We start from the raw sequence: 13895 nt of genomic DNA, 5'->3' as shown, positions 1-13895 counted from the left end.
TTCAAATTATCAAAAGAAAGTCAAGTGTCATTGGAATTACACTTTGATTACATTGACATTTCCCAAACGAAGAACTCTTGGAGCCAAACATCTACTTCTCCACTCTGCTACTCAAACTGCCCCAAGGACCTGAATAATAAGGTGTACAATAGTTTGTGACCACTTTTTGGGCAGAGATTTATAGTGGGCCTGTTTAAATGGAATAAAGTATTGGGTACATTTCTCATATTTAAGGCAAAGAAATATGAAACCACAGTGAGAAGTCATAAATCCTGAAGCACAGAATTTGTCCTTTTAACCCCTTAACTCCACTTACAGAAATTCCTCCCTCCCGTTTGCCATACCATACTAAGACCTCAGGTTTAAACTCTATTTCACATAAGCACACACACACACACACACACACACACACACACACACACACACACACACACACACACAACATCTTCTCCCGAGCCCTTTAACCCCAAAGCACAACATCAGTCTCTAACCTTAAAGAGGATGTCAAACAGTTGAGCTGCCCGCTGTCCTTTCTTCTCTCCCTGCCTTTTCTCTCTTCTTTAAAGGATTAGTCAAACGTGTTATGGGCCTTCTTCTGAGGCAGAATATGATCTCACTACCAAAAATCAAGCAATGTGCTTGTGTAACATTAATAACAATGGTCATTAAAAGCAAATCAGGAATACATGGTTCTAGTTACCTTTTAGACGATACCAAAATGCGACTAGGCTCAACCCTAACTAATTGCTGACTCCAGCCAGATCTCTGAAAGCAGTTAGTATAGTATACATAGTAACCGAATAGCTCAGCAGACACCTGAGAAAACAGTTCACTTTTCCACCTCTATCTTTTTTTCTGACTAATAAATGTTTGATTACGATCGCTGCTTGTGATTTTCCTGAAATTGACCACTCTACCCTTGGTGCCAACACTCAAATTGTAATATCTATCCATCAATTATCTCTACTGCTTTCCCACGGGGGGCTGGTGTCGCGGGGGGCTGGTGGTGATCCCAGCTGTACACCCTGGACTGTTCGCCAGTCAATCACAGGGCTGACATATAGAGACATCCAGCCACACTCACATTCACACCAATTGACCTAACGAGCATGTCTTTGGACTGTGGGAAGAAGCCGAGGTACCCGGAGAGAATACATGGACAGGCAGAATAAAGTCCCCTCAGAGAGGCCCTGTGCTAACCAGTGCACTGTGCAGGTCCTTGTAATATCAAGGAATACTGACAATGCATTCTCCACTGTCTAAACTTATTATGCAAAAGTCAATCACTTAACAGACCCACAGTTTGCTTAAAATAAGTAGAAATGGTTACCCTGGCTTAGTATACATTCTGGAAACAGGGAAACAGCTCGCCAGGCTCCATACAAAGTTCAAAAATGTACCCACCAACATATGAGACACACAAATCAACACAGTATTTTTATTGTTAAAACCTTGGATTTTCAAGATGTTAAATGAATCATAGTTGGTTTAAATGATTAGATGATAAACGATGAACCATTACATAAAATAGGTTGATACCCTCTTGGAGAAATGAAGTGGGTAAGCAACTCTTCCTTTAATTGTATTTCAGGACTGCTTTTTTATCGTCATTTCACCCCTCATCCCCTCAGACATTCTTGTATTCTCAGAGCGACTGTTTGCCTCCGTATTCTCCAGGTACTGAAGGACTTCAGTTTCTTCTTTTACCTTGAAGCTATCTTTTCTTTCTCTGAGACTTCTTCCCTACTGTGGCCGTCTGTTTGTTCTCTTACATAAATCAAACCTTCCTCAGACTTGTTTTTTCACCGCTCTTCTGGGTATGTTTCTCCTGGGAACATGCAGTGGAGAGTGCACTTTCACATTTGAGCAGAGGAAATAGTGAATTACATTTACGCTGCCTGACAGTCGGGGGGGGGGGGGGGGTTAGATGGTATGGCCCCTCATCTCCCAAATGAGTCTCCTCCACAGCTGGCCGATACAAAAATAAACTACAAGAAATCTTACACAGCCCCACACATTTAAGTAACATATAAGATGTGCTCTAATCCACCTAAACTTTGTGTGTCTGTGTGTGTGTGTGTGTGTGTGTGTGTGTGTGTTGCAGCTGGTGCCGACAAGCAGTGCGAGCTGACCTGCAGACCTGCTGGCTACCGTTTCTACGTTCGCCAGGCTGAGCGCGTCAGGGATGGGACTCCTTGCTTCAACGTCAGCACAAACGATGTGTGTGTAGAAGGACGGTGTCTGGTGAGTGTATTTAAATGTGAATTGTTGTGTGTGTGTGTGAGATTTGAGACCCTCCTGTCTAGCCAAGGTTGAGAAAGAACAGAACCTGGCACTCTGAGTCTCCTTTCTGCTGGCTTATTTAAGCGTGGCATTCAGATTCCAATTGTATCCAGTCCTTTTTATTGCATTGCTTTTTGTCCCTTCTTTTACGTCTCCCCCTTTTTTCTCTCTCATTTGCTCTTTTTGATTCACTTTTGAAACCTTTCTGTTTTCTGCTAGGAATGTGGCCAGAAACGGTTACCAATTTACAATAATAATGGTGAAATAAACACGGCCAATGGCTAGAAATGTCAACGAGTTTTAAACAGCTTTTCTCTCTTCCTGCCACATCTCTCTTCCAAACCCCAATTCTTTCCCCCCTGATTGTCTCACCCATCACTCACGTCTTTTCACCTTTTCCTCCTGCCAGACTGAGGGCTGCGACGGGGTTCTTGGCTCTGGCTCTGTGATTGACAAGTGCGGGGTGTGTGACGGGAGGGAAACCTCCTGCCGAAAGGTGACGGGAAGCTTCCAAAATGTCACTGTTCCCCTTGGTTACCACAAGATCCTGGACATCCCGCCTGGAGCTACATTCATTAACATCATGGAGAGACGAGCAAGCCCAAATTACCTTGGTAAGATCTTGTAGACACAAACACAATCATTTGCACAAAGATGAGCAATTACAGATTTGTTGAAAAAATGTTTCCAAAAGGAATTAAAGCTCTTGGAATGAGATTTGGCCCCAGAGCTTGTGTGTACTGGCTAGGACCAGGACTATAAAAGTTGTGGCCTCCTTGGCTTTAAGCAGATAAATCCAGTATTGTAACAGCCCATAAGGAACCAGTGAAGTATGTGCATGTACTTGTGAGTGTTTGTCTAGCTACCCCACTGTTTGGTAAGGAGACAGCACTCCAAAGTCTGTGTTTGTCTTTCTAAAAGTGTATTGGAGCTCATGGGGTTTTCCTAAGAATTTGCCACTTTGTAGACTAAACAAGGCCAAAACAAGAGAAGAAAACTTGAACCAAACCTTTCTCCACTCTACCCCCCCCCCCCCCCCCCCCCCCCCCCCCCCCCTCTACATTTTTCCAGCAATGAGGAGTGGCACCGGGGTGTCGGTTGTAAACGGGCGTTGGGCGGTGGACCCACCAGGGGAGTACAAGGCGGGAGGGACAACCTTCACCTACACCCGACCTAGACTACACACGGAGGGGGAGGAGGAGAACGGGGAGACCCTCAGGGCGCGAGGACCGACCACCACCCAGCTCCAGCTCTATGTAAGAACCAGACCACAGGCAGGCTTTTAATTTAACCCTGTAAGCAAACATGCACTGAGGAATGGCAAAATTAAATGAATGATAAGAATCACACACATGATCATGGACACACATGTGTATACACAGAATGTTTCACATCTCTATAACATTATTCTAAGCCTGAGGCTACGCTTGCCTGCTCTGTGTCAAGATCCTCCAGATAGGCCGCATTATTTTGGCATTACGGCAGGATAGAGACAGATATACCAAAGCTTAGTCTGAGCCACATCAGAGTATACAGGGCTCAATAATAACAACTCTGACCTCAGGCTAAGATCTTATTAAAGAACGGGAGTCATCTGCAGCTTTGCATCTATCAGCGACAGAGCAGGAGGGGGTAAAAATAGCAATCCTCGACCAAAAGTTTGAAATATGTCCTCCAAAATCGCCTGCATTTTTTAGGCTTCATGGGATTTTGAAATAAGAAATAAAAAGACTAAAAGTCTATAACCTCCCAAGTAGTTCTGTTACGGTGTAATGCTCATTACACGCTTTGAATAAACTGTTGATGAATGAAAAACAGAAAGAAAGATCTGCTTTCTGTAGATATTTGCCACTCTTTGATAAACATTTATAAAGCCTGGCCTTTGGATGGCACCACCAAAAACACATCTAGGAGTAAAGTAAAGGAGCATTACACAGTAGTTAATAACTTACATAAGGTTGTAAAGTACTTAAAGACTGTAAACAGGGAGGAAGTACAGAAGCCCTCAGTGGACATGCATCTATATATTTGATTTACTGCTTTTTCTTGTGATAACAAATACAATCTGGTTAATTTCTTGAGATCTGAACTTATTTATCTTGTATCCCTAGAGATGTAAAAGCACAAAAGAAATGTAGAAATAGGCTTAACTTACCTCATTAGTGTGGGGAATGGAAGCATGGCCTCTCGCAGTGACAAGCCTAATGTTTGGTTTTCTAGAAGGCAAGAAAATGATCACGTTATGAAAAAAAAGAACAGCTTTGTTATCCCGAGATAACAAGACAGATAATAACTTTACTTTTATAGCACCTTTAAATGCAAGGTTGTACAAAGTGCTGTGTCATACAGCTCTAGAACTCGAAAACACAAGAACCCCTTACATAAAAGAACCCAAAAAAACACAAGAACATAAGAACCAAGGCAACACAAGTTGTGAAAACTCTAGAAAACAACTGTAAATGACTTGTTATCATGGGAAAATAATGTAAATAAAATGTATGGATGCATATTATTGGGAGCATATCAGGTCATCCTAGCCTACAATTAATATGGTCTCTTAATTTGGATTGAAGTGTTCAAAGAGTCACCAGATTGTGCGACTGACTGAATTACAGTTATCCATCTTTTGTCAAAAATAGATCATAAAGTTGTTGCCACATGACTCCGGCTAATTGAGTTTAGAGGACCCTGACTTTGTAAAGTCCTGTAAGAAGGGTTGTAGGCTTTTATATTAAGAAGGAGGACTCATAGTGGCAGACAAACAACCTGCTCAGGTTTCCTTGAGCAATCCCTGTAGCTCACCATGTCCTCTTATGTCCCTGTTATGGACAGTAGATGTTGCTGAAGCTGTTTTTAAGAGTGTTCCTGTCATTGGCTCCTTCCATCTCTAGATCTGTCTGTTCTCTCGCCCTCTTCAGATTATATTCCACAAGGAGAACCCGGGCATCGACTATCAGTTTTACATCCCCGTGGAGAAGAAAGAGGGAGAGAGGGAGAGGCTGACGGTGAGAGAGAGGGAGACGCCCAGAGAGGCAGCACCCAGAGAGAGGCTGAGGGAGCGAGATCCAGGGAGGGCACCTCTTCGCAGTGCGTCAAACACACTTAATCTTTCTGATTATCTTTCTTCTGTTTCACCGTTGTGTTCTTTGTATGTTCTTTATGGTAGCATAGAGACACTTATAGTCCTCAACAGTCATGTTGAACACAAACTAGTAGTTGATTCTTGTCAGTGTCAGAATTGAACCGTAAATCAAGCCGAAGATCTTGAAATTCATTCTTTCCAAATTAGTCAAGGAAACACCACTGCGTGTTTATGGGTCGGGATGGGTGCGGTTGTGGGCCAAGTGGGAGGGATTAATGTGTTTGTGTGTTTGTGTATGACCTAGATGGGAGGCTATCTGGTCCACATGTTCGCTGTCATGAGACCCTGACTTCATCATGACATCATTAGCCTCTGACTCACTGTCTTCCTCCAATCTTCCATTTTTCAACATTAGCCCCTTTCCTCCCTCTTTATCACCCTTTTCTCCTCCTCCTAGTGCCTGTTTCCCAAACTTCCCTTTCTAATTTGTCTTAATGTCAATTTTTGTGTACTTCTAACACAGGTCCCCTCACTGTGTCAGTAGAAGGACCTCCTCCTGCTCCTCCTCCTGTTTCGCTCCCTTCGTTCCCCTCTCACTCCTCTGACCGTTGGGGACCCGAGAGGTCACGTCCTCGAGGCTCTGCGCCCAACAGGAATGCTCGGATCCCCCCTCGCACTGACCTGCCACTGGACACTCAGCCACCTTTTGTGTGGAGGAGAGGCGGGCTCACAGAGTGTTCAGCTTCCTGCGGCAAAGGTCCGAATCAAATAAGCCTTGTAGAGCTTCATATATGTGTGTCATTTTCAGATAGATTTCCCCTTGGTCACATTGGATGTGTTGAAGCCTCCCTCCTCTGGTAGGTTTGTGCAACTACAAGAACATGGAGCTAACGTCTCTCTGTGTATCCGTTCCTCTCTCTCCATCTCTGTAGGCCACCAGCACAGAGTCATTCTGTGTATAGATCGCCACACAGACAAGGAAGTCCCAGAGCGAAAATGTGATTCTGCAGCTAAACCTGTCCCTGAGGAAGAGCCGTGTAACACACACCCCTGCCCACCATTGTGAGGAAACACACAGTTATACATCATATGAACATATTCAAGATTTATATTAAGCTCAACTATTTAAGACCTGCAGGAAGTGGAAGGTTGGAAGAAAGTGTATTTTTTATAGCTCATTTATCACTGCTAGAAAAACCACCCTGCACTGCCATTATCAGGTCATCTGTTTCTATTTTATTAGATAAAAAAACTGAGTGTGTAAATAAATATTACTACTTTTATTTGTTAAAAGGCAAATCACCCTCTTTTCAGAAATGTTCTGAAAAAATATAAGCAGCGTTTCAATGCATTTCAGTTGTCAGCATTCTCGTGAATCTTCTTCAGGAAATGCAAGTTTTCTATTCATTTATTTTTTGAGTGCAGACATCCAGCCTTAGTCTTTACAGACCTTTTTCATGGGAACTTCTTTAACTTGGTAGCTTTTTACTGTAACTGTTATCACCCGTTCACTGGTGTTGACATATCTCTGCCCATGATTTCAAGTTAACGACAGACACATATGTGATGAGATGAAGACTTCTTGCTGTGTACTCTTTCTCAAGTTAGAGCTAACTGATACAGACTATAGAGGTGTATACTGTAATGACTTGATTAAAAGATTCAGCACATATGCAGGTCCCAAATGTGCTATTGAAATCGAAAAACCATAATTTATGGGTAATTTTGAAAGTAACTATGGGAGCCTCAAACATGATTTGTGGTTAGCCAACATGAATCTAACTAATCTAATATGAAAGCATGTGAATTTTGTTATTTTCCTGTGAAATGCAGCAACATGTCCCTCCATGTCTCCCTCTCTGTATCTTTCAGCTGGGAGGCTAGTGCGTGGTCCGAGTGCAGCGTGTCCTGTGGCCCCGGGGTGCAGCAGCGGCAGCTCCAGTGCAGGCAGAGCTTTGGAAATCGCTCCACCATGGTCCATCCGCAGCGCTGTGCCAACCTCACCCCACCAGAGTCCACACAGGCCTGTCAGCTCGCCCTCTGCTCCCACTGGGAGGTCAGCTCTGACTGGAGCACGGTAGGTTGAATGCAACAGTGTGTGACTGGTGGTATGTATCACCTGAAGGGTGAAAAGAGGCCAAATGATGGAGCACAACATTTGCAAGCAAAATAGAGAGAGAGACAGTGGGTTCGAGTTGATTTTAGTAAATAGAAGGGCATGGGGAATGGAGTTCCATTGTCACTGCAAACTGCCTCTTCCTCTCATCTGGTTATGTTTGATTCAGAAACCCAAAACACTGACAGCTGATCAATAGACATCTAAAAAGAAAAGTTTAAGAAGTAGTAACAGGTGTGTACCGTACAGCCAGTGCACTCTGTGCGCTACCGAGGCTAGAAAAGACAGTGAGAGAGTGATTAAGAGAAAGACGATGCCTTGCTTAAGGGCACTTCGCCAGTGCTCAGGAAGTGAACTGGCACCTCTCCAACTACCAGATTTCCAGATTTGATCCGCACTTGAACCGGCGACCTTCCAGCTCCCAACCGAAGTCCCTACAGACTGAGCTACTGCCGCCCCCTGGATGATCCAAAAAATATATACTAAGGGATTGGGCCTCAAAGACACAGATCTAACACATTTATTCAAAGAAACATTTTAATATCTCTAATGACATGCAATGATCAAAGTTAGATATTTAACCAAGATTCTTATGAAATAATTTGTCCTTCTGTAACCTGAACTGATCTCATATTTTGGAGAAGTATAATTTAAAAATAAATAGTAATATATAATTAGAAATCACACAATTTCAACCAACAAGCACCTGGTTTTAGTTTTGAATGACAAATAATCCCACATTTTATTCGTTCATTACTCAATTTGCAAAAATGTTTTCACCAGTGATATCTGTCACTTACATCTTTTCATCTATCCATTTTTTAAATTGTTTGTGCATAGATTTGTTTTGTCATGTAGTATTTGAATGACTCTACACTGAAGTTAGTGTTTGTTAAGTGAGACGTCTCATTTAAGGCCCTTTCTGTCGTCCTCCTCTCCGTGTGTCTCAGTGCTCTGTGGACTGTGGAGTTGGGAGCAGGACGAGAGGCGTGCGTTGCGTCAGCGATCAAGGTGCTGTGGTGAATGACAAGGACTGCAACTCCAGAGCTCGCCCACAGGGGAGCGAGGAGTGCAACATGGGGCCGTGTGTGACAAACTGGTACTTCACTGGCTGGTCCAACACGGTGAGTAACACAAGTACACAAGAGCTGAAGTAAGAAAAAAGAAAAACATGAACACCAGCACTTAAGAGCAAACCTCAACATGATCTTCCACTTTGTCCCTCAGTGTTCAGCGCAGTGTGGCCCCGGGGTGCAGAAGAGGGAGGTGGTGTGTCTGACCAGAGGAGGGGTGAGAGAGGGTGAAGGAGGAGGGGACTGTGTTGGGGAGAAACCAGCTGAGATGAAGGCCTGTAATGGGGGACCCTGTGTGCCTACGACCATGTGGTACAGCAGCCCCTGGACACAGGTATGAGAAACATATGAGGAAACCCAGAGACAATGGAGAAAAAAGAGATTTAGTATTTTATATACAAAAGTTTGTATGTTTCTTTGGACTAAAAAGACATTCATAATGCAGTGTTAGAATAAGTAGTTTATAAAAAAAAAAACAAAGCTGCTGTCTCCAACTTTTGTTCTTCTTTCAGTGTAATGTCCCCTGTGGGAATGGAACTCAGAGACGAGACATCATATGTGTCCAGAAAACGGGGAATGATTTGGCCATCGTACCGGCCAGTGAGTGCGCTAATCTGGACAAACCTGCAGCTGTTCAACAGTGTGAGATGGGAGAGTGTCAGCCGCAGTGGTTCACAACGGAGTGGAGCGCTGTAAGAAACAATGTGACAGAAAAAAAAAAAATAGTGGGTCAGGAGAACTTTTATTGAAAAATGTATCATAACAAACTCTGCCTTTGTTCTCAGTGCTCACGTTCTTGTGGAAAAGGCTTACAAATGAGGGAGGTACGGTGTCTGACGCAGGACAAAAAGCACAATCATGAATGTGATGCCAGCACCAAACCTGACCAGGAGCAGATCTGTAACACGATACCCTGCAGTCCACAAGTATCAGGTGAGTGTGTGAGACCATGAGAGTGTGTAATCATCCATGTGTGTATTATTTTTTTCTCCCTACCAAACTTGGTCTCCTCTTTCTCTGTTCACAGATGAAAACTGCAAAGACATACGTCATAACTGTGTGATGGTGGTTCAGGCCAGGCTGTGTGTCTACTCCTACTACAAGTCTGCCTGCTGTGCTTCCTGTACCCAGAGTGCTCAGCGTGCAAAGAGGCACTGACCCACCAATCACCGCCCAGGTGTGAGAGAGGCAAGGATTATTACAAAAGGGCTCATCAGATCGTAAAGAAATGGACAGCCCAGAATAGACCTAATCCCTGCGACAGTTAACATTTAGCTATTTTCTCCCGATTCTTCAGGGAAAACAATGTGAAAGCAGCCGGTTTCTTTTTTCCATAACGCTGTTTATAGTGTCTCTTAGAACCGCATATTCCTCTGAACTTGCCTCTTTTTACTCCATGCGGTAGCTTTACATGCGTCACCCAGGGCTGAGTGATGCATTCGCTGTCATTTCACACAACTTTCTTGGTTGAGAGATTGTCATAGGAGAAGCTCCCTGAAGACACAGCTGTGTTTCAGCAGCAAAAAAAAAAAATTATATCCTCTCTTATCTTCAAGGACTTAAAACTGCTAAAATCGGACGTGCATACCACTTATTAATATAAAAAAATGTGCTGATCAAATAATTAGCATGTGCACTAGATAAGCTGTGTATTAACGTGTGCTAAAGATCTACCGGAATAGATCTACTGTATCATGGACACTGTCAATCTACAGTTGTCTACCCCACAAATCTAGAAGGATTTCATTTACAAATCGTTTTTGTTTTTTTGTTGGCAACAAAAACAAAAAAGTCGTGTAGTGTCCTCTTATTGTTCACTTCAGTAGTGGAACAGATGAACCAAAGGTGTGAGCCGTACATGGCAGTAAGTGACCAAAAATATTTCAGAACAGGAAGAGGTGAGATTCTTCCCACACAGAACATAAAACACAAAGAGATAACACATGATATTTTTTACTTTTCTACTTGTAAAAATGATTTTTGACTTCCCAGGCATGCGTTCCCAAGCCTTATTTGGTCCCTGCATTGTAAATCTCTTACAATGACGCACAAGTAAATAGTTTGAAATATGTTAAAATGTTCAGTATTTTCAAAAGTGGCTGGGACCTGTAGTCAAATAAGAGAAACATTCTACTTGTGTTAGGAACTATTTTAAGCTGTGGATTTTCTCACAATTGTGAACATTAAAGACACCAGGACTGTGGGATCGAGAACAACTTAACTATTCCCCATTTAAATCACAATGAATGAGAACAACACCCATTGCAACAGTGTTTTTATAAGCTTTATATGAGCCTCTCACTGGTTTGTGTATTTTTATTTGATTTCTAAACAATTATAAAAAAAAGTTGAACATATCTCCTTCAATTATGAACTTGGCAACGCACAGGTTTTGAAAAGTGATTCACTCCTGGCTGACCTAATTTTTTTTGCATTTGAGTGATCCCATCCCCATTACAACTGCGTTTTCATATCTGAGGAACAACTTCATGTCCTCCCTTTTTTCTCACCTCATCTCAATACATATTTAATGTGATTCCATCATCTCCTTTTGGAGAGAGGGTGATGAATCTGTCCTATGAGAGTAGGTGAAGCCAGAATTTGAAAAACTCATGGAAACCACAAAAGAAGCTGCTTCTTAAAAGAGTGTTTTAATAGAGCAGCTGATTAAACGGATCAAATGCAATCATGTTGCTTTGATCTGAAAGTAAATATGTCACATAGTGAGACAGAAACCTCTGTATATGTGTGTCTTTATGCCTTATCTTTCTCTCTTTTTTCTCTTACAACTTGTTTTTACTATTCTTTTCTTCTCCTTATCCATCTCCTAAAAAGGAATAAACACACAATAAACCCTGCCTTCACAAAGGGGAGGGGTCTGTATATTTGTCAGATATGTTTTAATGTCTATATTTCTTTGAACATAGAAGGCGCTTATGTTTTATAACTGAGTAATTAGAAGTGTTGTTGTAGACTGCATTTATTCACATCAAACTGTTATATTACTATTGTTTCTGTGCATTTGACAAGAATCAGTGACTATACTGTTCTGAGTTTTGAATGTGTGCATGTATGAGTTGTCTGTTATCGTTAGTTTGTGTGTGTGTGTGTGTGTGTGTGTGTGTGTGTGTGTGTGTGTGTGCGCGTGTGTGTGCGTGCGTGTGCGTGCGCGCGTGTGTGTGTGTGTGTGCGTGTGGTTCTGTGTTGTAGCTGCAGCACGTGTTTCATTCTTGTCTCTTATCCCTTGTAGTAAAAAAAAGTGTTTTATACAAAAACAAAAAGGATAGTAATTTATATATTATCTGAAGAACATGTAATTTATTTTCTGTTTTAAGGAGCTGTAGCAAATTATCTTTGTTACCACCAGAGTTTATGAGATTGTTATTACGGATACACAGATGATTTTTTTTATCATGCAACAAAAAAAAGTGTGGAAAAATTATTATCTCAAAGCTTCGTTTTAAATAAAACTGAAACAGGAATGAAGTGTGATGTTTTTATTTTGTCTGGGGGTTAGGGATGATATTTCCAGTTTCCTCCAAATGATGGCGATGTTGAGTCTCACAGTGACTGAGCAGTTGTCCTCAGGAAATGAGTTGTCTGTGGGGTAAATGTCTCTCTGTGGGGCCAAGTCTGCATTGTGACTAGTTGTTTGCTTGTTTTGTTTTTTTCTAAATATTAAATGAGGTTTGGATTGCAAGCATGACTTGTACTAGCAAAGATGTTTTGATTGGGTAATGTATTGGTTTATGACAATATATAGACAAAATGTTTGTACTTTATTTTTATTTTGCGTTTCATTTTTTTCATTCATTATACTTGTGTTTTAAAACCATTGATATTGATATTTCTATTTGCTCAAGAAGTTTCTTGAGAGAGCCAACATTTTTAATTCATTTCATTGTGATCCGGCCAAAAGATCAGATATCATATGTAAATGCACTCAAGATTTAAAATGCAAGACAAAGCAAGACATTTAAGATAGTTTTTTTCACATTAGGTTTGAGTTTAAGGTGTGTTCCTAAATCAAGTTTATTATGCAAATAATTTCAAACAATAAAATGCTGCTTCAGAATCTATAGGCGGTGAAGTTTACTCCCTCCAGATTCTTACAACACTCAAATAACAGCAGACCCAAACAACACAAGTGTCAACCTATAGTTTAAGTGTTTCTTGGTGTTAGTCGATAATTCGGCTATTGCAATCTGGGATTAGTTGCAACATTAGGGAATACTTTTCATGCACACGACTAGAAAATTGATATTGAAACGACATAAAAATACGTTTTATAAACTGCTATATATTTTATTCGTTTGCAAAAGTTTACATTAGCCTAAAGGTGAAGGGAATAAGGGATTAGTCTGCCATGGTTACAAAGAAAGCCGAGTAGCATATAGTGAAAGTTTTTCCCTCCTCGGCATCCTTGCTTTTTGGTCTCGCATGCATCGTTGCCGTGTCTTCCTTATCGTGCAGGGAGGCTTAACAGTTCCGGTGGCGTGATGCCCTCTGCCTTCTTGCACACAGTTCACACACTTTGAGTTAGCGTGCCTTCTCATTGTAGTGATATACACGCACGTGCGCGTGTGTGTGTGTGTTGTGTGGGTGGAGTGTATAAATATATATATGGTAAATGAACGTAGCGAGTGATGCAGGTTCACAGGGGGCACAAGGCAAAGCAGGCAGATGGTGACCTTACGGGGTAAATTACCATGAACCCTTTGACTCTCTCTTTCCACTCAACCTCTCTCTTGGCACGCACATGCACACAACATATCTAGATACAAAAATGGTGTTGGTTTGTTTAGTATAAATACTGGAGGCTGCCTGTCTTTATGTATTCCAGTGAAATAGCCCAATGTCGGCTGGCTTTCCAAAGTACAGGCTGTAAAGTAGGCCAACTCCAACCCCAAGCTATCTCTCCTTCTGACTCTGTCACACATTTTACTCTGTGTGGGTGTGAGCGTGATTTCGGGCTCGGGCGTGAACAGCTGTAGTAGTCGTGACTGCGTGCACGTCATCGGCCGCGCGCACTTCGGCTTCACGTCAGGAGGCCTCGTTTCAGCACCAAGGCCAGGGCTCGCGGCTAGAACAATAGGCGGCTCCGCGCAGTGTCGCCTAGGGAACGTCTACAAAGTTTCACCTGCAAAATGTCACTCCGGGGAAGGATAAAGACACCATTAATATTAAAATCTAACAAATATGGGATATTTATCACTGAGCTTGAATGACAGAGCTGTAAAGTCGAGTGAGCGTGTAAATAATTGTTTACTTTACTTTTTTGTATGCTTAAAACGAACACAGATATTGACGGTCCCTGGGAGTTACGTCACAAGATAGCAAC

General features: G+C 42.0%; 1 protein-coding gene across 2 annotated transcripts in view; it reads left to right on the top strand.

Moving 5' to 3' along the window:
* Positions 1 to 12260, top strand: part of adamtsl4 (ADAMTS-like 4) — a 36191-nt gene extending 23931 nt beyond the window's left edge. The window contains exons 6-17 of one of the 2 annotated variants that reach the window (XM_061050414.1): positions 2105 to 2244; positions 2693 to 2897; positions 3355 to 3539; positions 5202 to 5370; positions 5910 to 6122; positions 6298 to 6427; positions 7238 to 7442; positions 8432 to 8605; positions 8709 to 8888; positions 9067 to 9246; positions 9340 to 9487; positions 9582 to 12260. In XM_061050414.1, the coding sequence (XP_060906397.1) occupies positions 2105 to 2244; positions 2693 to 2897; positions 3355 to 3539; positions 5202 to 5370; positions 5910 to 6122; positions 6298 to 6427; positions 7238 to 7442; positions 8432 to 8605; positions 8709 to 8888; positions 9067 to 9246; positions 9340 to 9487; positions 9582 to 9712 (2060 nt within the window). In that variant the 3' untranslated portion in view covers positions 9713 to 12260. Of the gene's footprint in view, positions 1 to 2104; positions 2245 to 2692; positions 2898 to 3354; positions 3540 to 5201; positions 5371 to 5888; positions 6123 to 6297; positions 6428 to 7237; positions 7443 to 8431; positions 8606 to 8708; positions 8889 to 9066; positions 9247 to 9339; positions 9488 to 9581 lie in introns of both variants that reach the window. The other variant, XM_061050412.1, reaches the window with a different exon arrangement.
* The last annotated feature ends 1635 nt before the right edge of the window (positions 12261 to 13895 follow it).

The sequence above is a fragment of the Labrus mixtus genome, chromosome 11 (genome assembly GCF_963584025.1).
Source record: "Labrus mixtus chromosome 11, fLabMix1.1, whole genome shotgun sequence".
NCBI classification, from domain to species: domain Eukaryota; kingdom Metazoa; phylum Chordata; class Actinopteri; order Labriformes; family Labridae; genus Labrus; species Labrus mixtus.
The sequence above is the reverse complement of the archived record's forward strand: the minus strand, read 5'-3'. Positions and strand labels throughout refer to the sequence as shown.